The sequence below is a fragment of the Balaenoptera ricei genome, chromosome 11 (assembly GCF_028023285.1).
Source record: "Balaenoptera ricei isolate mBalRic1 chromosome 11, mBalRic1.hap2, whole genome shotgun sequence".
NCBI classification, from domain to species: Eukaryota; Metazoa; Chordata; class Mammalia; order Artiodactyla; family Balaenopteridae; genus Balaenoptera; species Balaenoptera ricei.
In genome coordinates, this window is record NC_082649.1 from 58,383,749 (window position 1) to 58,411,368 (window position 27,620).

The 27,620-nt window shown below is 50.2% G+C and overlaps 1 protein-coding gene across 8 annotated transcripts in view; it reads left to right on the forward strand.

Annotated features, from left to right (window-relative positions):
- The first annotated feature begins 6,651 nt into the window (after positions 1–6,651).
- Positions 6,652–27,620, forward strand: part of XYLB (xylulokinase) — a 43,545-nt gene continuing 22,576 nt past the window's right edge. For 7 of the 8 annotated variants that reach the window (XR_009505579.1, XR_009505580.1, XM_059937579.1 and 4 more), the window contains exons 1-10: positions 6,652–6,769; positions 7,999–8,081; positions 11,403–11,472; positions 13,594–13,674; positions 15,814–15,900; positions 16,532–16,660; positions 17,479–17,544; positions 19,233–19,305; positions 21,662–21,780; positions 24,525–24,606. Coding sequence is in view for 6 of the 8 variants with exons in the window: in XM_059937579.1 (XP_059793562.1) it covers positions 6,713–6,769; positions 7,999–8,081; positions 11,403–11,472; positions 13,594–13,674; positions 15,814–15,900; positions 16,532–16,660; positions 17,479–17,544; positions 19,233–19,305; positions 21,662–21,780; positions 24,525–24,606 (847 nt within the window). In the remaining 2 variants the exon portion in view is untranslated. Of the gene's footprint in view, positions 6,770–7,998; positions 8,082–11,402; positions 11,473–13,593; positions 13,675–15,813; positions 15,901–16,046; positions 16,206–16,531; positions 16,661–17,478; positions 17,545–19,232; positions 19,306–21,661; positions 21,781–24,524; positions 24,607–27,620 lie in introns of those variants that run through there. The other variant, XM_059937584.1, reaches the window with a different exon arrangement.

Consider the following 27,620-nt stretch of genomic DNA (forward strand, 5'->3'; position numbering starts at 1 on the left):
AAAACCAGAAAAATGCAAGATATCCACACCAACATTTAATTTTCCTAAATCAAATTTGCTTCTGAGGTGAGTACAAACACAGAAACAGCGGGCCTATGCATACTCTGGTGAAAATAAGAACTTTTCTCCTCAGAGCTCTTTAGAATCTGCTGAAACATCAAAGTCCATCAAAGTTTTCTCCAGACATAAACACAAAATCAGCTTTTAAAAATCTTAATCCCAGCTGCATGAGTTACTTATTTAACTGGAGGCAGGACACCCCTCACCCTCAGACTTGGATAAACAAATCTGTATGACGTTTGCCCTGCTAAGGGCTATAGTTCCAAACATTTATTTTCAATCATAACAGCTTCCATTGGGAGATTGGGATTGACATATATACACTAATATGTATAAAATGGATAACTAATAAGAACCTGCTGTATAAAAAAATAAATAAAATTCAAAAAAACATAACAGCTTCCCACTGATCTTACAAAAAATTTGTACTACCTTTGAGATAGAACAGAGAGAAGAATTAGTTAATTTCTGACATATCTCAAGATGACATCTTCCAAAAAATTTCAGACAGATACAATAAATTAGTGAACCTGAATTATAATTGATTTGTCTTTTTTTTTTTTTGGCCACGTCATCTTAGTTCCCCGAACTGAGGCCACAGCAGTGAAAGCGCCAAGTCTTAACCACTGGACCGCCAGGGAAATCCCTGATTTGTCTATTTCATTTCCCAATTTCTGATTAGTTTTGATTGATTCAGCTATTTTATCTTTGTCCTAGAAGTGGAAGGGATAGGAATTAAAGCTACCAGTACACTCCTAACTTTTCACTCTTAAAACTCCTCATTTAGAAGGATATATATCAGCCTGAACAGTTTCAGTAGCCTCAGTACTAATGAACACAGCTTTAGGTGGGTTGGATAAAAACTAGTCTGCTATTTTTACACAAACAGGATAAAATATACTGGAATTTAAAAACAGTGCATCTTTATCCAGAAAGCATATTTCTTCAGGATTTTTCTCAAAGAAAAAGGTTAACTTTGAGAAAAATCCATGTTGTGGATGCAGACTTCAAAGAATGAAGAGATAGTTTGGTGTTGTTTCACTGGAGACCAGAGTATAGGAACTGAATTTATGTTTGTCTCCATTTTCCTATTTTACAATGAGTTCTCATTATTATATTTACCAAATGAAATTTTTTTCTTTCTCTGAAAAGTTTATATCTAGTGCTTACCCTCAGATAGATTAGTTTTCACTGACTTCTGTGTTATGATGTAGTATATTCAGTTGACAAACACCTAGCTTCAAAGAAAACTCGATTCAATCAAAGACCTTGCTAACAGAAGAAAATGTAGGCTAATGTCTTTGTAGAAAATGTCAGAAAATAGCTTTGTGGCTTGGGAGTGGGGAACACTTCTTAAACAAGATCAAATAGCCTAGACAATAAGAAGAAAAACTGATGGATTTTATTATATTCAAATTAAAGATTTCCAGTCCACAAAGGGCAAGATGGATGTAGTTAGCAGATAAATGACATATTGGGAGAAGATACCTGCAACATTTAAGACTGATTGGGAACTTATATCTTGAAATATAAGAAACTCCTGCAATCCATAAAAGAAGACAGAAATTCCCAACTGAAAAATGGGCAAAGAAAATAAGCAGGGAATTCACTGAATGGGAAATCCTAAATGGCTAGTGAGTGTATATGAAGAGATGCTCAAATTCGTCAATAATGGGAGAAATGCAAATTAAAGCAATAATGAGAAACCACTCCTCACCTATTACACTGGCAAAATCAAAAAGGGTGTAAATGCCAGGTACCATATATAGGATGTGGAGATACACGAACTCTTGTGCATTCCAGGTGGGAGTATAGTCCAGCACAGCCATCCTCAGGAGTAATCCAGCACTCTGATCAAACTAGTTATGCACACATAGTATAAACCCTACTCTTGGATATAAACTCTCCCCCGAGTATGGGTATTCCATACTGTGCTGTTTGCATTAGTGGGGAACTGGAGTCCACCCCGGTGTGTCTCAGTGGCAGCCTGGACAGTAAAATCTGGGGTCAGCACACTAATGAATATGATAGAGCTGTTAGAAGCAACCAAGATCAGGGGTTCCCACATGTTTTCACTTCATGGCATCCTTAGAATCTCAACAATTTTGTCACGGGGCTCCTTGGCCAAAAGAAAAGGCTAACAGTTCTGTTTATTAAGTAGTGAGGTCCAAACAGCTTAATATATACTTAGGTCCTAACAACTTAATAGTTCTTTGAAGAAAATAATACACATAAATTGGGGGAGAAAATAATACATTTCATTCTTAAATAAGCAGAATTACTCACTAAAGGGATGTTGTGTGCCTGTTGGGCACTGCACAACTCCTCAAAGGTTGGGATCAGACTGGACACTGCTGCCCTCATTTTGCTTCACTTTGATTTTCCTGCAGGACTTGCTTATCACCGTGACACAGCTTTGCAAAGATATGATGCTTTATCCTAGAAAGGAATATAGCACAATCCAATGTTGGAACCGTCAACTACCTCGTTAGTAGTTCCCCTGGTGCCTGACAGAGGTTGAGTATGACTGTGTTTCCCTTGAAAAGTCAAAAGTACCCCGTTGCACCCCTATGGGTTCCCTGAAGCTTCCCAGAGCACCTGGGTGCACAGTTTGGGAACCACAGAATACATATAACTGAATAAACTGTAAAAACAGTGCTGAATTTTTTTAAAGTACTTAAAAAAAACTAATGCCTAGGGAATTCTCTGGTGGTCCAGTGGTTGGGACTCCGTGCTTTCATTGCCAAGGGTGAGGGTTTGGTCCCTGGTTGGGGAACTAGGATCCCACAAGCCACGTGGCGTGGCCAAAAAAAACCAAAGCAAAACAAAACTAATGCCTATGGGGCTGTGCTCTTGCTGAGGTTTCAATGACCTGGCTCCTCACTGCTAAACCGAGGGACAGGTTTCCACGCAGCATTTGAGGCTGTCGAGCCGCACCCCACAGGAAGGTTCTTCCTTTTTGGCTTCTACCTCATCCCTCTCTCAAGGTCTCTTCTTGCACTGGGACTATCCTTTTCGGTTCCCTCTGGGTGGGTCTCCATCTGTCCCACTCTAGTCCTTTCTGTGCACTCTAGCCCATCCCCATTGGGAGATGGTAACTCCCAAATCACTGTCTTCAGCCCAGACCTCTTTACTGAGCTGGAGACCTCGTATCCAACTGCCTGTTCAATGTCTCCACTCAGACATCCCACAGGCCCCGCAAACCTACCATGTCCTCCCGAAACTCACCGTCTTCCCCCAACGCCTGCCTCTCCCCCTATGTTTCCTAACTCAGAGAATGGAGCCACCTTCCATCTGGTAGTGGCCTGAGGAGATTGCATTGGTGGCCCCAATTCTTCACCCTTCCTCGCATCCACACCCTTGCCATGGCCTCCTCCCCACCACTTGCCTTTGGGCTGGCCACAGGACTGGCCAGTGGCATAGAGGTGAAAAGGTAGCAGGTCAGTTCTAAGTCTAGACCTTTGGAGGCCTTACAAGTGTGCCCTTGCCTTCTTCTGCCCTGCTGCTTTCTTACTTTTTTTTCTTTTTTGGCTGCAAGGCTTGTGGGATCTTAGTTACCCGATCGGGGATCGAACCCATGCCCCCAGCATTGGAAGCACAGAGTCCTAACTGAAACCGTGTACCTCTGATTGGGACTTGAACCCACGTGCCGGGACTCGAACCCAGGCTAAACCCAGATTGGGACTTGAGCCCACGGTCTTTTGATTAGAATCACTCACCTGGTGTCTGGACTAACTGAGGCTCAGGTTCTTTCTGTCTCAACGCAGAAAGAATTCAGTGAGGGACAAAGTGATAGGTAATATTTAGAGAGAAAGACGTTCCACAGACAGAGGGTAGGCCATCTCAGAAGGCAAGAGTGACCTCGAAATATGGTGTGGTTAGTTTTTATGGGCTGGGTAATTTCATAGGCTAATGAGTGGGAGGATTATTCCAACTAATTTGGGGAAGGGGTGGAGGTTTCCAGGAATTGAGCCACCGCCCACTTTTTTGGTCTTTGATGGTTGGCCTCAGAACTGTCATGGCGCTGGAGGGTGTGTCACTTACCTTATGCTAATGAATTACAATGAGCATATGATGAGGCTCAAGGTCCACTGGAAGTCCAATATTCTGCCATCTTGGACCTAGTTGGTTCTAACCAGTTTTTGTCATATCCTATGGCTATGTCATTCTTTTAAAGGCCGTGGCCTGCGCCCTTCCCTCCTGTTTCATAACCACTGGACCGCCAGGGAATTCCCTGCCCTGCTGCTTTCACGAGAAGAGCGTGCCCAGAGGACACTGCTGGTCCCAGGAAAGGAAAGATGAGAGACACAGGGAGCAGAGCCCCTCTAACTGAGCTGAGCCTAGATCAGCTGACCTGCTGACATCTGAGAGACAAGAAAAGATGATTATTTGTTTTTTTTTAAATAAATTTATTTGTTTTATTTATTTATTTTTGACTGTGTTGGGTCTTTGTTGCTGCATGCAGGCTATCTTGAATTGCAGCGAGCGGGCTTCTCATTGCGATGGCTTCTCTTGTTGCGGAGCATGGGTTCTAGGCATGTGGGCTTCAGTAGTTGCGGCACGCAGGCTCAGTAGTTGTGGCGTGCGGGCTCGAGAGCGCAGGCTCAGTAGTTGTGGCTCATGGACTTAGTTGCTCCACAGCAGCATGTGGGATCTTCCCGGAGCAGGGCTCGAACCCGTGTCCGCTGTATTGACAGGCTGATTCTTAACCACTGCGCCACCAGGGAAGCCCAAGATGATTGTTTTAAGTCATCAAGTTCGGGGGTGTTTTGTTAGGCATCAGCGGTTATCCAACCAGGTCACCTAAGCCAGGAACCTGAGCATTACCTTTGCTCCCTCTCGCAGTCGACGACGTTCCCAGAGCTTCCTAAGTATCTCTGGAATCCATCTAGTCTCCATCCTCAGCACCTCTGAGGTGTTAGCCCTAGCTCAGGCCTCCTGCAGCCACATTCTCACTCATTTTTCCTTCCTCCCTTTTGCCCCCATTCTCCACACACAGCATCTTGAGTGACCTTTCTAATACGCCAGTCTGATCACGTGACTCCTGTGGGTTTGCCTCGCCCTCAGGCTGTGGCGTCCTTAGGGCCTGATAAGGGAAGGAGCCTTGCTAGGCACTGTGGACAACCTGGTCATGGTGAAGGGACACCTCCAGGGCAGTTTCTGCTTTGTTCCCAAATCCCTGGTGCAGGGAACCAGGTTCAAGGTCAGAGCTGATAGGCAAAAAGACCAGCCTCAGGCCATGGCAGCATTTCCCAAGGATTCCCTGAAACCCCTCTACTACTGGCTGGGCCTTTTCAGGGCGTCAACAGGGAAGACAGTATGAGACTCGTTATGATAACTTGGAATTAAGATTTCCATCCTTATTCCTTGCTAAAGGATCAGATCGTGGGTGTAGTCTCCTTAAGCAGGCAAATGGGCTCTCAGACCTCTAGTCTTCTTTGTGGCCACAGTGAAAGTGCTGTTACATCAAGAGAAAGGATGAGTCACCAGTCACCAGAATGGGGTAGAGATGCCACAACCCATAGAGAAAGGCACCCCTGACCAAGAGTAGGTCTTCCTGTGAGGCAGCTTGAGAAACAGCCAGCTGCCTCAGACTTCAAGAGACTTTTATATTTTGCCACGGGCCTTCTCACAAGGCTGCCCAGCAAATTGTCTTGTTTAGTGGTTAAACATGTAAGTTCTGCACCCAAATTCACTAGCTTTGCATCCAGCCGTGCCACTGACTTTGGGACCTTGGGCTAAGACTAGGATCTGGGATCCTAGCAGCTCAAGTTCAGCAAGAGAGATATGGGTAGTAAGACCATTGCATCAGGGGCTCTGCTGGGCTGGGGGCTCCTGGGCGGAGCATTTCACCTGGGTGGGTGTTGGGAAGGCTTCTGTGGGACACATTAGGTGGAATGAGGGGAAGAGAAGGGGTCCTCAGCTCCAGGAAGAAAAGGAGTGAGTCTGCTTTTTGTTCTCATCCCCCTTCACCGTGCCTGGAATACCAGCTGACCGCAGGAATGAACGAAGGAGCCCCCTCCGGGGGAAGTGGGGGTGAGGTGGCTCAGGAGCTCCGACTTTAAATACAGAGGTGGGATGCGGCACACGTCAGAGCTGGGGAACTACTCAGATCTACTGGGTCAGGACAGGGCCTGCTGGAGCCCCGTGCCTCCAACCCCAGGGCACATTTCCCTGTGCCCCGTAACTCACCACCATGATGGACAGCTGCTCCAGTACCCGAGAGGGACGGCCATGGAGGTCCCCAGGCTCAGGGCCCCCAGAGAGACAGGGACAAGCCGGCTTAAGGTTGAATCCTCTGGCCCAGGCGTCCTCCGAGAGAAGGCAGGCAGCGTTAGGGCCGGGCCTGTGCAGGGAGCACATTTGGATGGGAAGCGGAGCGGGGCGGGGCGGGATTGAAGGGAGAGGGCTGCGCAGGGGACACCCGTAGGTCGCCCAGGTGCGAAGCGCAGGCGGCGGCCGAGCCACGGCGTCCCCGCCCTGTTCACCAGCAGGCGGCGCCAGAGCGCAAGGCCGCGGGGGTCTCGGGTCACGGAGTCCGGCCGGGCGGGGCGAGGGGCGGACCCCGGCGTATCCGAGCGTTGGGGCGCGGCGGCAGTCCGGCCGCGGGAAGGACCGACAGAGCGACAAGCCTCCTGGAACCTCCGCGGCCATGGCCGAGCACGCCGCTCGCCGCTGCTGCCTGGGCTGGGACTTCAGCACGCAGCAGGTATCGGCGCGGGCCCGGGGCCGGCCGGGCGGGGCCGCCTCTTCCGCGACGCCGGGCGGGCTGTCGGGGGACCCGGGCGCCTGGAACCCTGGGCCGCGCCGCCGGCGCGCCTCCCTCTCGGGCTTCCCGGGGACCCGGCGCCTCCGCCCGGCCTGGACCCCGGCACTCCTAGAAAGGGCGCCCACCCCCACTCTCCTGAGGGCACGTGGCGGGGAAATAACCGGAAGGCTGGGGGGGGACCCGAAGGGCTCGCGCGCCGTCATGGGCACAGATTGACAGGGACCCGAAGGAGCTCAGCTACTGTAAACAGAGGACCAGACAGACGGGTAGACACGCAGGCAGAGCCAGTGAACTGCAACCAGATAACCGCTAGAAGCTTTTTTTTTTTTTTTTTTTTTAAGTGAAATGGGCACAGTGTACACCTGAACTTTGTTCCGCCCTGTGACAGCCCCTGGTTGGCACCAGCGTGCCCGGGTCAACGTGCCCAGCTGTGCTGCTCTCGGGGCCAGTCAGACAGGCAAGCAGGGTCAAAATTTGTCATCAAACTGGGTTTGGGGTGCCAAGGGGCTGGCTCCTCCTGAACTTGGGAAATCAACACAGTTGCAGTGAAATCCCCCTCCTCGGATGGGTCAAGGGAGCAAGGCCAATCCCTGATCAAAGTCCTGTGGGACCTTGGATAGGTCAGGTTGTCCTGCTAGGCCTCAGTTTCTCCATCTGTCCAGGAAAGGAGTTGCATCCTTGAGTTTGGAGGTCTGCTCCATTGGGGCTTGTGTCTCTGGTCCTTGACCATGGCCTGTGGGAACAGACCAGGGGCCTTGCCTCTCAGATCTCTGCAGGCGTGGACCTCCAAGAGACATCTCAAAACCTTGCCTCCCATGCCTTCCCCTCTAGGACTTTCTCAGACCTCCTTGCCTGGCACAGGAACCAGCTCATCTGTGAACATCTACCTCTAGAGGAGCTTGGCTTTGGCTGTTTGGAGGGCAAAAATTCCCTGAGCTACATGGGTGTTTCTGCCTCAGCTTCTCCATTTTACTAAGTCTTTGGATATGTCCCCAGATGAGGCCTCTGTTTCCATGGTTACAATGATGCCCCCCCCCCCCAGCCTCAAGGAGGTCTCCAGACTGAACCACTTCTAGGGGGCTGGGCTTCACTTGGTGATGTTCATATCCCTGGACCAGTGTAGAAGCTGAGGAAAATTCTATACATTGTTTTTTTTTAATGCCTTCCAGGTAAAAGTTGTTGCTGTTGATGCAGAGCTGAATGTCTTCTACGAGGACAGTGTGCTTTTTGACAGAGACCTTCTAGAATTTGGGTATGTACCTAGTGTGCATGTGTGCGTTGGGGGTTGGTTTTGAGGTCCTCCCTGAAGCTTTTTTTTTTTTTGGCTGTACCGTGTGCAGCTTGTGGGACTGTAGTTCCCCCACCAGGGATTGAACCTGGGCACCCCCCGCACCCCAGGTGAAAGCGTGAGTCCTAACCACTGGACCACCAGGGAACTCCCCCTCCTTCAACCTTTTACATTTATAAACCACACTGTTCTGGTTTCCTCAAACTGCAGGAGGGGTTGTCTTGATAAATCGCTCAGCATCTTTCTTCTATGCCTAGAACGCACGCTCCTGCATTCCTTTCCAATCCCACTCATTGCTTCATATATTTATAGTAGGTATCAGTTGAGACTTACTTTGTACCAAGCACTGTGCTGGGTGCTGGGATGGTGAACGAAAAAGAGACATTGTCCTTGCTTTCCTAGAGCTTCCCATTGAGTGGGGGGGATTGATATCAATCAAAGACTGACTGATTAAAGAAAAAATAAAAAAAGAATGTTTGTTTATAAACTCAGAGAAGGCCATTGAAGGAAAGAAACTCACTTCTTCAAGTGCATATTGTAAAGGAATGTGACCTAGATTTGTGAGAGTAGTTTAGGGAATGTTCCTAAGGAAGTAGTGCTTAAGCCAAGATCTGAATGAGTGGGGTTGGCCAGGTGATAGAAGGTAGAGAGCTTTCCAGGCAGAAGGAGTGGCATGTGCAAAGGCCCTGTGGCAAGGAACACTGCTCATTCATGGAACTGAAGAAGACCAAGTGGCTGGGGAGCAGAGAGGGAGGTGGAAGCTGGGTTGGGCCATATAGGCCATGGAATAGAGTTTGTCTTTATCCTAAAAGCTATGGTCACCCACTGAAGGGCCATAGGAATGGGGGGGCCGGGGAGGTATGACATGGTTTTATTTGTGTTTTGAAAAGATCTCTCTGGTGCAGTGGGAAAGCAGGTGGGATGTGGCCAGAATACAGGTTGGAAAACTACTGAGGAGGTTTTTCAAGATCATCTGGATGGGAAATGATGTTGACTGGAGGAGAGAGAGCTGGGTGGTAAAATTGACAGGTCTTGGTACAGAATTGAATGTGAGATGTGAAGGTGAGGCTTCTGGCTGGCATTCAGGGTGGATGGTAGACTATGAAAGAGAATTGGTTTCCAGAAGAAAGACCATGAGTTTAGGTTTTGTATTAGTTTGGTAGGGCTGCCAGAACAAAATACCACAGACTGGGTGGTTTAAATAACAGACATTTATGTTCTCATGGGTCTGGAGTCTGGAAGTCCAATTTCAAGGTGCTGGCAGTGTTGTTTTCCTCTGAGGTCTCTCTCCTTGGTTTCCAGATGGCTGCCTTCTTGCTGCCTCTCACATGGTTGTCTCTCTGTGTGAGTGCACCCCTGGTGTCTCCCAGTTATGTTATTTATGTCCTAATCTTTTTTTTTAAGTTGATATGTTGTATTTTCATTTTTATTCAGTTCAAGAAATTTTCTTTTTTTTTTGGCCACGCTGTGTGGCATGTGGGATCTTAGTTCCCCGACGAGGGGTCGAACCTGTGCACCCAGCAGTGGAAGCATGGAGTCTTAACCACTGGACCACCAGGGAAGTCCCTCAACTTGTGAATTTTGGGGGACACAATTCAGTCCATAACAGCTGTGGATTTGTTGATTTTGAGGTGTCTCAGAGAGGTCCTGGTAGAAGTTTCCCTCCATGTCTATTTTAGATGTCACTTCCTTCTTGAAGCCTTCTCTGCTGGCCTTTCCCTCTCACTGCCCATCACCTTGTGTTGCCATCTATTTCTCCCCCAGCTGATGTGTCTCCTTTGAGCTGAGGTTGGAAGCCACCTTGCTTTCATATTTTTTTTTAATTTATTTTATTTATTTACTTTTGGCTGCATTGGGTCTTCATTACTGCACACGGACTTTCTCTAGTTGCGGCAAGCGGGGGCTACTCTTTGTTGTGGTGCGCGGGCTTCTCATTGTGGTGGCTTCTCTTGTTGCGGAGCACGGGCTCTAGGCACGCGGGCTTCAGTAGTTGTGGCACGTTGGCTCAGTAGTTGTGGCTCGCGGACTCTAGAGTGCAGGCTCAGTAGTTGTGGCACACGGGCTTAGTTGCCCCACAGCACATGGGTTCTTCCCAGACCAGGGCTCGAACCCTTGTCCCCTACATTGGCAGGCAGATTCTTAACCACTGCGCCACCAGGGAAGCCCTTGCTTTCATATTTTATATTACTGCAGGCCACCCGTGTTAGAGTTTTGGTAGTTTGTGTCTTTCAAGGAACTGGTCCATTTCATCTAACCTATCAGGTTTGTGGCCATAGAGTTGTTCATAATATTCCTTTGTTGTCCTTTGATGCCTATAGGATCAGTAGTGATGACCCTTCTATCGTTTCTGATGTTGGGAATTTGTGTCTTCTCTCTTTTTTCTCTTGATGAGCCTGGCTAGAGATTTATCAATTTTATTGATCTTTCCAAAGGATCAGCTTTTGGTTTCATTGATTTTCTCTTTTCATTTTCACTGACTCGTGTTCTAATTTTAATTATTTCTTTTCTTCTGCTTGGGTTATTGCTGTTGTTGCCATATTTGAGTTTTTGTTTTTGATTTTTTTTTAATTTTTATTTTATTTATTTATGGCTGTGTTGGGTCTTCGTTTCTGTGCGAGGGCTTTCTCTAGTTGTGGCAAGTGGGGGCCACTCTTCATCGTGGTGCGCGGGCCTCTCACTATCGCGGCCTCTCTTCTTGCGGAGCACAGGCTCCAGACGCACAGGCTCAGTAATTGTGGCTCTTGGGCCCAGTTGCTCCGCGGCATGTGGGATCTTCCCAGACCAAGGCTCGAACCCGTGTCCCCTGCATTGGCAGGCAGATTCTCAACCACTGCACCACCAGGGAAGCCCTGAGTTTTTGTTTTTTATGTCATTGAATTTCTCAATCTCTTTTTCTGTTGCTTCTTGGTTTTGAGTCATCGTTTAAAAGGCCTCCTCACTCCAAGATTATGAAGTGGCTTTGGAAGGGCTTCTAATCCAACCCCAAATTTCTCCAGTCCCTTCATGCCTACTGCTCCAAGTGACTGCCTTGCAGGGTGAACCCCTTATACTTAGAAGGCTTGTTTTTGCTGGTGCTTTCCGAGAATTGCCACCTCTGGGCCACACCGGGCAATTTCCATGCCTTCTCTCTCCATCTTGCCCAGCATCTTCCCTGTTCAATCTAGAGCTCCCACACAAGGCTGCGGGGGTGGGAGGGTGCTTCTCCTTCTGTGGGAGGGATCCAGGATGTGCCATCACTGGGCCCCCGCCTGAGGCTCTATCCCACATTCTGTCTTCTGCTTGTAGGACTCAGGGTGGAGTTCATGTTCACGAGGATGGGCTGACAGTGACTTCTCCAGTCCTGATGTGGGTCCAGGTAAGTACAGGGATTTCTGTCCCTCTCCTGTCCCAGCCCATCTTACCAGCAGACTTGGCGATTTGCTAGGGAGCCCAAAGGTGGCAGCTCATGAGAGCCTCTGTTGAGAGGTCCTCCTGGGGCAGTGGAATCTGCATGGTCCTAGGGCCAGACTCAGCCTCGGTACTCCTGAGCTGAGAGGACTCGCAAAGGGCTTCCAGGTTCTGAAGCCAGAGCAGCTGGAAAGTCCTGCCAGGGACCATCTTTAAAATGCCACAGAGCAGGACTTCCCTGGTGGCGCAGTGGTTGAGAATCTGCCTGCCAATGCAGGGGACACGGGTTCGGGCCCTGGTCTGGGAAGATCCCACATGCCGCGAAGCAACTAGGCCCGTGAGCCACAACTACTGAGCCTGCGCGTCTGGAGCCTGTGCTCCGCAACAAGAGAGGCCACGATAGTGAGAGGCCCGCACACCGCGATGAAGAGTGGCCCCCGCTTGCCGCAACTAGAGAAAGCCCTCGCACAGAAACGAAGACCCAACACAGCCAAAAATATAAATAAATTAATTAATTTTTTTAAAAAAACAGAAAAACTCCTTTAAAAAAAAAAAAAAAGCCACAGAGCAAACGTTTCCCAAACACTCTGGTTTCAGGCCCTGTGGCCACCCTTGAACCCTGAGATCCAAACATGGCCCTTGGGCTCTTTTCTTAGTACTCAGTCGCCAGACTCTAACTCCAGGGGCAGGGGCCGTCAGAATGGTGGCTTGTGACCTGCCCAGTCAGGCTCGGATCCATCCCAAGCCAGGCCTGCCCACTCAGGACCAGCGAGAAAGGAAGATGCCTGTTGCCAGATCCGGGTGACCCACAGGGCCACAGGGCCAGGGTGTGTGGACAGCACAGGCAGGTATGATAGGAGCCAAGGGCTGCCTCATGGGCCGCAGGGGACCTGAGACCCTGAAACTAGAGGCCAGCCAGAGGCAGCACTGAATGTGTCTGGCCAAAGCTTTTTCAGTCCTCCAGTACCTGTTTAACCGATTCCCTGTACTAACTTCTTTCTGTTAATGTAACAAGGATGATTTCTTTTTTATCGGCCTGACCCTGACTCATACTGGAGGGATGGGGGTAAAGGATGAATTTCCGCCACACAGGCTGCCGGGGAAATACTTCAGGGGGCTGAGCTGGACCACAGGGCAGTGGCAGTGGGGGTAACCAGCAAGAGTCGCTGTCTGGAGGTCCCACTGAGGATGTCAGGGGCTTCGAATGGGCCAAGGCCTTAACCTGGGGAGGTGGCAAGTGAGTAGAGAGCCAAGCTTGGGGTTGGGACGAGGATAATTGCTACTCCTGAGGGGCCCCCAGAACTGGACCTGTTCTAGCTTTGCCAGTCCCTTCCCCAGCTCTGCCCCACTCCCTGCCTGAGGTTTGGCAAGCAGGGCCAAGTTGGCAGCCACAGCCAGGGCTGTGAAAGAGCCCTCCCGGCATAGGATGGGGGTGGGAGGGTCAAGCCAAAGCTCCAGTGGCTTCTCCCTGAAGAAAACACAGCCTGGGATCCGTATCTAATTCCCGGGGAAGTGTCAAGCTCTGCTGGGTGGCACCATCCATCCCACACATGGGGTCTTGCCAGAAAGGCAGTTCCAACCAGACGGTGGAGGGAGAAATAGGGGGTTGGGACAGATGGTCACCATCTTTACCTACTCCCTCCAACCTGTACTCCCGGACACAGGAGTCTGGGCCTGGAGCCCTGTTCTGATGGGAGCCTCTGCTTTGCTCTTTGCTTCTCCATTGCAGTGAAGTTATATCACTAATATGGTGGGTTGAAAATGCAGATAAAAGAAACCGAAATTTGAGCCACCTTGTTTTTGCTCTTCCTGCGTGCCTGGAAGTCACCAATTGGAGAAGCAAAATTTGAGGAGTGCTAGTTTCTGATTCCGTTTATTTAAAATATTTTTAACATAGCTCACTTTTTTATTTGTTTGATGCCTACTCGTTTAATTGATGTATTTATTCTAGTGCTTCCAAATCCCGAGTCATCAGTTCCTTCTCTGCCTCCACTGGAAGGGCAGGCACTTACAGTCCAAGTCAAGGCTTGTGTGTTAGCCTGGTTCCGTGGTTCAGGACAGTCACAGTGGATTCTGTGTTTCTTCTCAGGCTTTGGATATCATCTTGGAGAAGATGAAGGCTTCGGGCTTTGACTTCTCTCAAGTCCTCGCCTTGTCTGGGGCGGGCCAGGTTTGTTTGCTGCAGCCTCCGTCTATGGCATAAGGGTGTCTGTCTTGGGCAGTGGTGCACGTGCTGAGGTGACAGCTTCCCTCGAGGGAAGGTGCTTGTTCTTGAAAGCCACTGCGCACATTTTGTTGCAGTGAAAATCCGTATAGCTGTTCCACCTTGGTGGATATATCACTTGCCTCCTTGCAAAAGGATTTGAGACAGTTCTTACAATTAAGCGTTATACAAAATAGGACACAGGGTGAGGAGGCACTGGATAGAGGTCCTCTAAGGCGAAGAAGAAGCATTTGACATGAATGTACTATGACTGTTTGAGGGCACAAAATTGCTTTTCTGTTTCTTGGAAGTAAAAGCAAAGTCAGAAATCATGCTAATAATGATAGCAGTTTTAGTAGTAGAGATATTAGTAATAATGGTGACAAAGAACATGGAGCACTTAGTGTATGGCAGGTGCAGTGCTGAGCATTTTACGTGCATGAACTTAACCCTCATAACGATTGTGCCAGGTGGTATCATGCAGTGGTTAGCGCAGGGGCTCTGGGTTTGATCCCTAGCTCTGCCCTTTACCAGCAGCAACCTGGGGCACGTCATCCAGCTTGCTGGTGCCTCCATACTCTCATGTGCCGTAGGGTCAATGTGAATGTTAAATACATAGGACAGGGCAAAAAAACTTTAAGTTTTAGCTGCTTTTATTATCATTGCCATTTACATGGGGAAACAGAGGCACCACGTGGTGATATCACTTGCCCAAGGTCACATAGCTGCTAGGAGGGGGAGTCAGGATTCAAGTCCAGTGTTATCCTCCGAATCACTTTGCTCCATGCTGGATTAGCGTGTCTTCACATCCTTGTTAGAGAGCACTTGCTGATGCTTCTGAAGATGCCTCTTCTTCCCCTGACCTAACAGGAGTGTATTGATTGTGTCCTTGTTACACTAAACAGAGTCCCTGGTGATCATGTCCACACCTGTCACCTGAACCCCAGGCCTGGACACCCTCTCCCTCCCAGACATCCCCTCCGCCCCCTTGGCCGGGTGTCCCAGGAATACCCCAAACTTATCATGTCGCAGACTGAGCACACTGTCTTCCCCCCGATGTCCTCCTCCGGTGCCCTTTCTTGGGGAGTTCTCCTTCTCTACTGGGGCCACACCCCAGGTGTCCTTCCTGACCCCTCCATCTTCCCACCCCTACATCCAGGGGGTCCCCTCGTGCTGCTGATTTGTACATGACTCTTGAGTCTGCCATCTCTTCTCCAACTCCGCCTCTGTTGTCCCAGGCCTAGTACCCATCATTTTTCTCTGGGCCTCTGCTTCTCCTCCCTTCCTCCAACCTACCTTCTCCATGACTCCCACAAGCCCTTTCATACGTTCAGCCCTGGCCATGTCACTCCCCTGCCAATCCAGAGTTCTCACCACCCCAAGATAAACCCCAGCCTCCCGAGCATGGATGTCAAGGCCCAGGCTGTCACCTCCCCCTCCAGTCCCTACTGCCCCCCGCCCCAGCCTCAGGCCCCTTCCCTGCACCTGCCAGCCTCTCTCAGCTGTGGTTACTCTCTGCGTGGAGCACCTCCACCCTCAACTCTGGGATCCTTTCCTAATTATCACGTCCACTTCTACCCACCTGCACCCCCAGCTGGCTAGATGCCCCTCCTCTGTGTTCCCACAGCCCTGCCACTGCACTTAATAGGGTTTTGTCCGTTTGTGTCCTTTTCCCTGACTCAACTCCAGTATCCTGCAGAGTAGCGACAATACTACCCTAGTCATTCTGTCCCATGCCTGGCATGATCTAGGTGATCCATCAGTGTTTGTTGAATGAATAGTGCGTAAGTGAATGAATGAGTGAATGTCAGGTAATATTATGAGCAATATATTTAAATACAGTTTTACAAAGCCACCAAAACCCAGACCGATAGTTCTTTCTTGGACCCTTCCTACAAGTTTTGAGGTGGACAGGCCAGAGTTCCTCCCCATATTATAGAAATGAAAACCAAGTCTCATAAAGGTGATGACCTCTGCGACTTACAGGTGGCGGGGCAGGCTTCGAGTCCAGTTCTTTGGCGTGTGGTCTGGGGTCTTTCTGGGTCTCCAGGAGGCTGACACAGGTGTGTGGCCGCGTGAACGTGGGCTTGGGTTTTCCCTCGGCAGCAACATGGAAGCGTGTACTGGAAGGCTGGGGCCAGCCAGGTGCTGACAAGCTTGTCACCGGACCTCCTGTTGCATGAGCAGCTGCAGGTAACTGGCCGTGCTGTGGGAGTCTGAGAAATTTCCGTAGTGGGGAGAAGGGCCCCGAATCCTGTGGGCCCTGAAGCCTGGGGCTTTTGTGCATTGTCAGGGGTGTGGGAAGGTGGCTTGGGCAGCAGTCCTGTGAGCGTGGTCTTCCCTGCCTGCCTGCCACAGACATCCCTGCTGTCTGGACAGAGGCTCAGGTGCCAACAGCCCACAGCACACTGGTCCCCTCCAGCCCAGCAGGACTCTGGCGAGTTCCCCCCGCAGGAATCTCCCCCTGGGACGCGATGCGTCCCGGTGATGCTGGGAAGGTAGGCTCTGGCGTCTCCTTTTCTCCCAGGCTCCACAGGCCCCCCGCCGAGCCGCCCTTTGCTGCCGCTCTGGCCCTTCACCGCCCATCTCCGGTGTTGCCGGTGGTGCTCAGGTGTCCTCGCCTTCCACCTTGAGCTTTCTGGGGAGGGACCCCACTAGGCCGGGCCGAGGTTTGGACATGAAGGGCTTGCCCATGGGTCTTCCAAGGTCACATCCAGGGAAGAGGCGTCCGCAGCTGCTGTGATGGGCGTGGCTGCCAGCGCCAGGGCGGCCCCCGGAGTCAGTGGGCGGAGCTCATGCCTGTGCCTCTGCCCCTTCCTTCCAGGCCTGTTTCTCCATCCGTGACTGCCCGGTGTGGATGGACTCCAGCACCACAGCCCAGTGCCGCCAGCTGGAGGCCACCGTGGGTGGGGCCCAGGCTCTCAGCTGCCTCACCGGGTCCCGCGCCTATGAGGTGGGCGGCGCCCGCCACGGGCTGGGGACGGGCTGGGCCAGGAGGAAGGTCTGGTTGCTGGCTCTGGTGCCTTCTCCCTGGGTGTCTGGGAGGACACGGCTGGTGACCTGTCCCTGTGGGATCACGTGAGGCTGCGTGGGTGCGCCCCCGTGGAGCCAGGACCGGGCACGCTGGCCCCTGCTGCTGAGCAAGGCCATGCGTGCTGCTCAGCGAGCATGGCAGACCTCCTCTTGCTCCCCAGCTCTCCCAGGTCAGAGCTGAGGCGTGACCGCGGCTGTGCTGTGCGTGGGGGTGACGGTGGCACCTCAGCTTCAGCCTCTTTAACCTGGAGATGAAAATAGCACTTACATTTTGGGTAGTTTTGCAGCTGAGAGGAGTCAGTGCTTGTAGATGCTTAGTGCAGCTCCTGGGAAAGTTAAAAAAATAAGAGTGCCTCTTTCCTGCTGGCTTCAGCCATGGTCCTACCCCATCCCCTAGGGTGGCTGCTATGGGCCCAGCTGGGGTAATTCGATACTCCCTGGAGCAGAGGTTTGGGGGATAGGACCAACCCCACTTGGGTTGCCTTAAGGAAGAAGAATGTGGGTGGGGAATACCTGAGTCCCCTGCATGGGTGCCCTTGGTCAGAGCAGACACCCTCCTGTGTAAGGAGCGAGGTTATTACTAAGGATGTTCGGCAGACATCAAACATTTCCAGATTTGAGGCCTTCTTAAGCTCTCATGCTAACTAATCTTCAGAGCATGCTGCACTAACTTTACTTTATGAAGTTGATCATTCCCTGTAGGATTTGGGTTTTTAAGAATTTGCACTCTTTTTCCAGCGATTTACAGGAAACCAAATTGCAAAGCTTTACCAGCAGAACCCCGAGGCCTACTCACACACAGAGGTTGGTTAAACGTTCCTCTTTTTTTTTTTTTAAGATTTTTTTTTTTTTTTTTTTGATGTGGACCATTTTTAAAGTCTTTATTGAATTTGTTACAATATTGCTTCTGTTTTTGGTTTTTTGGCCGCGAGGCATGTGGGATCTTAGCTCCCCAACCAGGGATCGAACCCGCACCCCCTGTATTGGAAGGCGAAGTCTTCCAATACCCTGGACCGCCAGGGAAGTGCCTAAACATTCCTCTTTGATTGAAGGTCACAGTTGAATTCCTTTTATAACTTAGCATAAATCTCATGTGCATGGGCTAAAAACATTGATTAGCAGACTTAAAAATGATATATATTCAATTTGCTTTTATTCTCATTGTCAGGCTTTTTCCAAAGAGGCGGGAAAGAACGGAATTGTGGGAAAGAGAATTCTGGGGCTCTCCTGACCAGAAGGGTGGAGGTCAGGGTCAGGGTGGGAGCAGGGGGACTGATGTCTTCCTGGGACCACCTGAGTAGGAGATCTGGGTGCCCTTAGGCTCTGTCTACTCAATTTCTGTGGTTAATGCAGGATGGTTACCTGCATTTGATTGGTGTGGGGTCATTGTTTTCTTAGGAAATTTGTAAGGCTGGACCAGTGTCTCCAGCTGTGGCCCTTCAACCAGAGCCAGGAACCCAGGTTCATTCCTTGATCCACAGTTGCTGAAAGCCAGCACTTAATGCTGCCTGAGAAGCCGCTCAACATCCTGGCTAGTGATTGTCCTCTCTAAGTAATTAGAAAATGATCAGCTTGTGTTAAACCAAATTGCCTTTTAAATCTTGAACGTTAACATGCAGTTTTTAATTTAATGATTCAAGGTTCCAGGTTACTCTGCAGCGTTAGCCGTTAATGAAGGTTTTGGGTGGAGGGGGTGATAAAAGTTCTCTGAATTCTATGTGTGGAACAAAGGTGGCCCAACTGGGGACAGGAGGTGATGGCATTCTCTCCCCTGGTCCAAGGGCCCGTGATTCCCATGTGGAAGCAGAGACTCTCAGGGTGACATTTAGAATCCATTATCAATTCCTCCCGCTCATGTTTGGCGCCTCTGGCTTCTAAGGGGCCGGCTTTCACTTCTCATTCTGAACCCCTGAGACTGTGTTTGTTGTTTCTGAATCCTGTGGCCACGCATCCCACTTCCTCTGTGACTAGATATAAAGACCACAGACATGGAGGAGGGAAATCAGGGCACCACACTCCCCGGCATATGGATTCTGGGTGAAAACCTGCTTCCCTAAGCGTGGCTTTTTTATAAGGTTTTGTAGTTGGTTTGTTTGTTGTTGGTTTTTATTTTTGGCCATGCCTCGTAGCTTGCAGGATCTTAGTTCCCTGACCAGGGATCGAACCCAGACTCCCGGCAGTGAAAACCCGGAATCCTTCCCACCAGGGAACTCCCTTTTTTTTTTTTCCATTTTGAACTTGACAGTTTTATGGCTTGTCAGGCACTGGAGAGCAAGGGGCTTTCCTAAGGAGTCACTTCTTGGTGTTCCAGCCACTCAAAATGTTCTGAAGGACTGAGGGATACGCAGTCCCTCACATTGCTGGGGCATCTTGCTCAAAATTTCTACTTCCCTCCCCAGTTTAAAACTCTTGTCCTGTTGTGTGTGTGTCAGAAGTAGTCAGTTGTTTATGGAAGTGAGTCATAAATCTCGCTGTGTTTCTCTCTTCTGCAGAGAATTTCCTTGGTCAGTAGTTTTGCTGCTTCTCTGTTCCTTGGGTCTCACTCTCCTATTGACTACAGTGACGGTAAGTCTTCGGAGTCCATGGTGTGGGTCTGTTTAGCGGGCGTGCGGGCAGCGTGAGCCCCGTGCACCCGGGTGGGTGCCAGTCTTCCAGCCCTACCGTCTGTTGCCAAGAAGGGAGTGTATTATCTTTTGCGGTGTAACAAATGGCCCCAGCGCTTAGCAGCTGAGGGTCATAAAATGTTTATTATCTCAGAGAGTTTCTGAAGGTCAGTAATCAGAGAGTGGCTTCACTGGATGGTTCTGGCCTAGGGTCTCTTAGGAGGTGGCAGTCAAGCTGGCCGCCAGCACTGCGGTCGCTTAAAGGTTTGACTGGGGCTGGAGGATCCACTTCCAGGCCACACACATGACTGTGGGCCAGAGGCCTCAGTCCCTTGCCACGTGAGCCCCTCCGCCATATGGGAGGTGGATTCACCCCAAGCGAGGGGTGAGAGGAGACAGCGGCCAAGCAGAAGCTGCAGAGTCTTTCACATGATCTTGGGAGTGATGTACATCCCTTTCCCTGGTCACACAGACCTATGGGAACAGGGAGAGGGGACCTCAAACGGTGTGAACACTAGGGGATGAGAGGGATCATCTTGGAGCCTGGCTCCCACAGGGAGTTACTTACTGAAGTTTTTGTCCACATTTGGGGAACTCATGAGAGTGGTGAGCTTCTGGAATCAAAACCCTAGCAAAAATAAATGCAGATACTATGTATAAAACAGATAACTGGGCTTCCCTGGTGGCGCAGTGGTTAAGAATCTGCCTGCCAATGCAGGGGACACGGGTTTGAGCCCTGGTCCAGGAAGATCCCACATGCCGCGGAGCAACTAGGCCCGTGCGCCACAACTACTGAGCCTGCGCTCTAGAGCCCGTGAGCCACAACTACTGAAGCCCTCATGCCTAGAGCCCGTGCTCCACAACAAGAGAAGCCACCACAATGAGAAGCCTGCGCACCGCAACAAAGAGTAGCCCCCGCTCGCCGCAACTAGAGAAAGCCCGCGTGCAGCAACGAAGACCCAACGCAGCCAAAAATAATTACTTAATTAATTAAAAAAAAAAAAAACGTAACTAATGAGAACCTTGTGTATAGCACAGGGAACTCTACTCAGTGCTCTGTGGTGACCTAAATGAGAAGGAAATCCAAAAAAGAGGGGCTATGTGTATATGTATAGCTGATTCACTGTGCTGAACGGTAGAAACTAACACAACATTGTAAAGCAACTATACTCTGATAAATAAACAAACAAACAAATAAATAAATGCAAACGATGCTAGTGAAGAAGGAGAGCTGGGAGGAGGTTGCTGGAGGAGCTCTTGGCTGAGACTAGCATGGAGGGAGGAGAATGCAGAGCACGAGCCCAGGCCTGGGAGAGTGGCCTCGGAAGAGCCTCGAGTCGCTCCGCGTCTCAGGGAGCTCAGCTGAAGTGTGTGAGTGCTGTTGTGCACCAGACGCTAGTCTAGTTTTAGGGCAAGTAGGGTGACTAAGGAGTGGTCCCGAAGCTTCGCTCACAATCTGGAGAAGAAAAGCTTCGTCCCACACAGGAACCCAGCTCCTTGGAGCTCAGACCAGCAGAGCCCTACGCATGGAAGAGCCTGTATCCACCTGTGTCCTCCACACTCACCCCAGCCGGCTGCTAAGTGCTGCTGGGGAAGGTTACATTGTTGCTCTAGACATTCCTGAGCTTCACCCTCAGCTGGGCCTCCACCCGCTCCCCTCACTGTCCAGAAGTCACCTCTCAATTTACCAGCGGTCTGACCATCTCACATGGGCACGGGGCTCTAGCAGCATCCAACCCACCTGCCTGCCTCCACCTGGGCCCACAGAGGAGGAGGAGGGCTGTCCACCTGAGCTCTGGGTTCTCCCCCCTCCGCATCCTCAGGAGAACCTTGGGAGAAGTAGATCGTTGTAGGGAAGACTTAGCTGATCTTAGTAACGAGCGTGAAGAAGTTTAGAGGCGTCTGAGAGCTTTTTCCTCGAAGAGTTAGATGTGATTGGGAAGTCCCTGGGAGCTGACCCACATCAGTGCCAGGGCTGCCTCTAGCCTTGAACCCCAGGGGACACGCAGAGCCATCCTAGGTGACGTTGGTGGGAGCTCCCCTCCCCCAGCCAGGTCTTAGAACAGCGGATTTCCAGGCTAACTGTGGCATTTAAGCCCGTGAGGAATGTTTGGGGGGGCGGAGGCATGTGTTTCTAAGGGCCCTGCTGGCCTCTGGCTCTCTGGTTCGAGTTACCTAGGCACATTGTATACATTCCATCGGGAAAGAGCTCCAGATATACGTTTGCTGTAAGAATGATCCACTCTCGGCCAGATTTGTGCATTTTTACAAAAGGTCCTTTTTTAAGATTTCTCTTTCTTGTTTCCTTCCTTCCTTAGGTTCTGGAATGAATTTGTTGCGGATCCAGGACAAAGTCTGGTCGCAGGCTTGCCTTGGTGCCTGTGCACCTCACTTAGAGGAGAAGCTCGGCCTGCCGGTGCCGTCATGCTCGGTTGTGGTAGGTTCCCTGCCCAGTGACGCGGCTCACTGGAGAGCTGGCAGCTACTGGGAAGCTGTGTAGTATACACACACACACACACACCCATCCATTTACACACGGGCACACACACATGTGACTTTGTCTAGTACAAGATAAGTATTTGACGTGATTCAGAGCGAAATGTCTGTATCAGTGTCTTGTACTCAGGTGCAATAACTACATCAAAGTAAAAAGCTTCTACGCAGCAAAGGAAACGGTCAACAAAGTGAAAAGTCAACCTATCAAATGAGAGAAGATATTTGCAAACTATATATCTGATAAAGGGTTAATATCCAATACATATATAAAGAACTCATACAACTTAACAGGAAAAAACCAAACAATTCAATTAAAAAGCTTTAACCAGGGACTTCCTTGGTGGTGCAGTGGTTAAGAATCCAACTGCCAATGCGGGGGACACGGGCTTGAGCCCTGGTCCCAGAGATCCCACATGCCGCAGAGCAACTAAGCCCGTGCACCACAACTACTGAGCCTGTGCTCTAGAGCCTGTGCGCCACAACTCCTGAGCCCACCTGCCACAACTACTGAAGCCCGCACTCCTAGAGCCTGTGCTCTGTAACAAGAGAAGCCACCACAACGAGAAGCCCATGCACTGCAACAAAGAGTAGCCCTCACTCGCCGCAATTAGAGAAAGCCCGTGTGCAGCAACAAAGACCCAGTGCAGCCAAAAATAAATAAATAAATTTATTAAAAACAAAAACCCTTTAACCATCAGTGTGGCACCCACATTTGGAATAGGCACTGGCTGTCCACGCCCTGGTTTCCCCTAGTTGGCCGGCTAAGTTCTTGGTTGGGCCCTGCACTCGGCCCTTTGGCGGGGAGCATGTGCCCCACAGCCAGAACAAGCAGAACCCCGGGGTGGTGCAGAGCGTTGGCTGCAAAGGAAGGACCAGGGCCCCTGAGTCCCGGGGAGAGTCACAGAGCTGGGAGGGGTGGGCCACCAGGAGAACCAGGCTATCACGAGTGCCTCAGTCCTCACGTTGGGAGTCCCAACCGCAGAAGCACTTTCTGAGATGAACAGTGACCTGCTGAAAACAGCCTTTGCCACCATGAGCAGAATCTCAAAGCCAAATCGTCATCATCCAGAGGGTGCCGTGAGGCCAGCGCACAGAGCTTAAATTAAGGGTGTCCTGCCCTGTAGAAGCAGACAGTTCAGGACCCAGGCAGGCTGATGCACAGCAGAAAGAAAAAGGAAGGGCTAACAGAAAACAGCCAAGCCTCTGGGACTGGTATTCCACACACGGCTTTTAGTTTCAAGTGAGATGGAGAGCGGTGTTTTGTCCACGGCAGCTGACTTTGTTTGCCTTATGCCAGGAACACATGCCTCCAAGAGGTAGCCCGTGCAGACACCAGCAGCTTGAGGGATGGAAAAGAACTGATTGTGAAAAGTGTACTTTCATTTGTAACATAGGTACCCACGTGATGGGGGGAAACAAGCAAAATCCATGTTTTCTGTCATCTCTTTTTCTGAAGGTGGTGCCCAAATGGCTTTCTCTCCTTTTCTGCAGGAAAATATTTGGAGATACAGTGTAGCAGACGCTTCCCACCTTGCATCCTCCCAGCCTACTTTTTTGCCAGCTGTTGTGGCTTCACGCAGGTGTCACCTAGCAGAACCCTGCGTGAGCTGCATCTCATTTCCCTCACTTCTGCCCGGAGCCATCTGGGACTCCACAGTTGTGCTCTGCCAGCCTGGAGGCTCAAGGAGTTAGCACCCCACGTGTGCCCTTCGCTGGTGGGGAGCTACGGAGAGCTGCTCCCTGTTCCACCCCCAGATGGACAGCCCCCCCGTGCGTTTCATGCAGCTCCTCAGACGCAGCTCACAGCCATGACCAGCTCCACAGAGGACCCTGGGGTGGGCTTTCCCCCCTTCCCTGTTTCATTCTTCCCTGTCCCCTTCTCATTTCCTGGGGTTACTTCCCCAAATAAGCCACCTGCACAAGCCCTGACTCAGGCTCTGTTTTCTGAGGCAATGGAGGCCAAGACAATTATCTCCCAGGAGATGGCTTTATTCTGATGTAAATCTGAAAATTGGCTGGATGGAGTAAAATGTTCTTCCCAGACACCAGGAAATCCCATCATTTATTTTACACTTTTGGAACCAAGACAGGGAAAGGGGGAAAAATGCTTTCTTTTCATAACTGTGCTCTCTAAAGACTGTAGGTCTGTCCAGAAGTTATCCCTGCCCTCTGATCCCACAGGCGGTCTTGGAGGGGCCCTGAGAGCTGTGGTTCCTGGTGGAAGCACCTCCTCCACACTGCCTTTCCTTGCTTTATTTTCTTTAGAACGTTGACCTCTGCCCAAACGTGTCCAATTACTCTTAATCTGACTGATAGAGCATGTGTGCAAGGCATTATCTACTTCTATGAGTTTGCTTAATGATTTCCTCCTGTTATTTCTTTATTTTTAATGCTACATCCATAATTTGGAGCTTACAAAGCAAGTCCACAATCGGAACTGGTCTGTTCTAGTTGCCTTGAATCTCAAAATTAAGTGGGCTTCAAGGCAGTGGGATGACCTCACGTGCGTGGTTGCAGCCCTGTGCTGGGCTCCTCTGGTGTTTTGTGAACAGGAGGGACGTCCCAGGTGTGATGTGACTGTAGGCCCCACCCAGGCCTGTGGCCTTCCTGTGGCCCGAGGTGTGGACAGTTGTGTCGAGCAGGTGGGGTTTGCCTCAGGAGAGCGTGCTTGCCTTCTCTCCTCAGGGGGCCATTTCTTCCTACTTCGTCCAGCGCTATGGGTTTCCTCCAGGATGCAAAGTGGTGGCCTTCACTGGGGACAACCCAGGTGAGTACCTCATGGGATTTCACCCTCCCAGTAGCCCGCCTTGGTCCTTGTGAGACATTGGAGAATGCCAGCCGGCTTCTTGGGGCTTCTTGGGGAAGCCTGTCCTTGGCGGGCCCTCCCTCCCTTGGTGCCCGCCCGCCTGCTGGTATGAACTCTCATGCCTTGTACCTGCCCCACCTTGGCTCTGACTCCGCCCACAAGAGCCACTGAGTGCCTCACCTCCAGGTGAAACCTGATCAGCGATTGAGGAAGACAGTGCCCACCCTCCCTCACCTGCCTTTTCTTTTCTTTTTTTTTTTTTTTAACAACAACCATTAATTTTTATTAAATTTCTAACTTAAAACAAATATTTACAACATTATCAGTTTGGGAAAAGACAAACAGTAAAAATGAAGAAAAGTGATGAAAAGACAAATTCAAGGGCAGAATAAATACAGCCTATTTACACGCCTGCCTGGCCCTGGTGGCTGCTGCCAGAGTGCCAGACCCTCAGCCTCAGAATTAGCAGCAGTCCAAATTCTCCTCCAGTTTCAACACGCCCAAGGGTGGGATTCTGCACACCTGCCTTTTCTCTTCCAAGCTAAACATCTCAGTTCCCCCAACCCTTCCTCTGGGACCCAGCTTTGAGTCTCTGCCCCATCATTTGACCTATAGGTATGACTTCATCCAAGCCCCTTGTCTCCTCTTCGTCCTTCTCTTCTCCTCTGGGGGTTCCTGAGGCCCCCCCTGGAGGGGCTGACAGGTCTCTAAAGAAAGGCCCAGTGGCCACAATGAGTACCACCAGAATGCTGCCCCTCACCCCACCTCTGCAGCCCTTTTCCTAACGGGCCACCAAATCAGGGTTGCTGGATAGAGCAAAGACAAATACAGGACACCCAGTTAAACTTGAGTTCAGAGGAAGGACAAATGATTAGGTAGAATGAGTGTGTCCCAGGCAATGTTTGAATTTCAGGTAACAAATGATTTTTCAGTGTAAGTGTGTCCCACATGTTGTTTCTCTGAACTTGAAGTGTGACTGAGCGTCTTATATTTTATCTGGCAAGTCTACCCCAAGTTGCCATCCTGAGCAGCCATTCCTTCTCTAAGGAAGTGAGTCTCAGGTACATATGAAAGGGTTTGGTGGAGGCCGGGGTCTGACTTCAGCCCTTCTCCTGGTTTCCACACCCGTGAGCCTCCCTGTGCTTACCTCCTACTGGTTGTACAGATGAGGATGTGGACAGCAAAAATAAAATAAAAAGAGAGAGGCACACGTGCCTAGCAGTGGAGCTGTGTGCCTAGAAATGGAGCTGAAGGTCTTGTTAAAATTCATTCATCATCATAATGATGATTTTATATGCCGTATTTCCTGCAGTATCTATGTGTATTTTTGTGCCCAGGAAAAAACATTTAAGTCACCGTTACTATTATTTCTGCCACCACTACGAGTAACACTCGTGGTGCTCCTAGGTCTGCTTTGGGCCTGTCTGCTTTGGAGCTGAGGGCACAGCGAGGATGTCCCCGCCACCCCTGTGGTCGCATCAGTGTCCTGGCCGTGCCCCCTCCCTTCTGGGGTGGCCCCCCCTCTGGCATCTGCAGGGAACCCCCAGGAGCCAGACGAGGGCCTCCCTGTCCCTGCGCAGGTTCTGTAGAACTTCACACGGAGCCCTGTTGTCAAGGCACAAACCCAGACTCAGAGCAGGTTTTGGAGAAGGGACCCTCGTGTTCCTGGTCTGAGGTGAGGTGAGATAGAGGCTGGTAGACAGTGGCCACATTCCTGCAGGAGCAAGGCTTGAAGCCTGTCGCTCTCCCCTGGGCGCCTGATTTGAGAGGCAGCTCCGGCCCGTGGTGGGCACGTTCTGGTGCCCCGGCTCCTGGACGATGCCAGGCCCCAGTTCCTGTCTGCCCTAAAAGCTGAGTCACCCTCAGAAAGGAACAGATGGTGCACAAGCGCCGCCGATTCAGGACAGTTCTGTGCTTTGTGGGCCATGTTTGTTTGCCTTTCAAAATGAAAGTTACTTCATCAAGTCTCGTTAGAAACAAATGTATTGTTTTTTTATATTGGAGCATTGTTGATGTACAATGTTGTGTTACTTTCAGGTGTCCAGCAAAGTGATTTAGTTATACATATACATATATCTATTCTTTTTCAGATGGTTTTCTCATATAGGTTATTACAGAGTACTGAGTAGAGTTCTCTGTGCTAGACAGTAGGTCCTTGCTGATTGCTTTGTATATATTAGTGTGTCTGTATTAATCCCAACCTCCCAGTATTTCCCTCCCCCCCACCCCCACCTTTGTCCTTTGGTAACCGTAAGTTTGTTTCCTAAGTCTGTGAGTCTGGTTAGAAAAATGTATATTCTTACACCTACTCTATCAACTGGAAGAATGTCAGGGAGAATAATGGGCCTGCTTTTGAACCACAGAAGCATGAGCTTCTGGGCATGTTTCAGAGGGAACAACAAAGAAGCAGCTTCCTAAACTGTCCTTTTGGACTGCGGTTTCAGGCTGAATGCTGGAGGTACCAGGCAGGTAGCCCTCAGCCGGTCCCTCCCGAAGTCTGACCTTCACTTTGCTGCTGCCTTAAGTAATGCATTAGTCTTATGCTTTTTTTTCTTATACACAAGGGATACCTCTTCACTGCAGAAAAAAATTTTAAGTACCGACAAACCAAAGGAAGGATGTAAAAAAAAACATCTGTAATCTCTTAACCCAGAGATAGCCAAAGTTAAAATTTTGAGGGCTTTCCTTCCAACCTTCTTTTCCTATGCCCATAAATAAACAGTTTATTTTAACCAACCAAGGCAATATTTTTGTGCAGCATCATTAGTGGTTGTTTAGGTTTCCATTGTTCCGGCATTTACTTTGCCAGTGTCCCTCAGATGGAGCTGGGAGATGGAGGTAGGCGTGGCTTCTACCGTTGAGGCCATGCGAACGTTATCTTGTCCCTTGTCCCTATAGCAGTGGTCACCAGCCCTTTTGGCACCGGGGCCCAGTTTCATGGAAGACAGTTTTTCCACGGACGGGGGTGGGGGGTT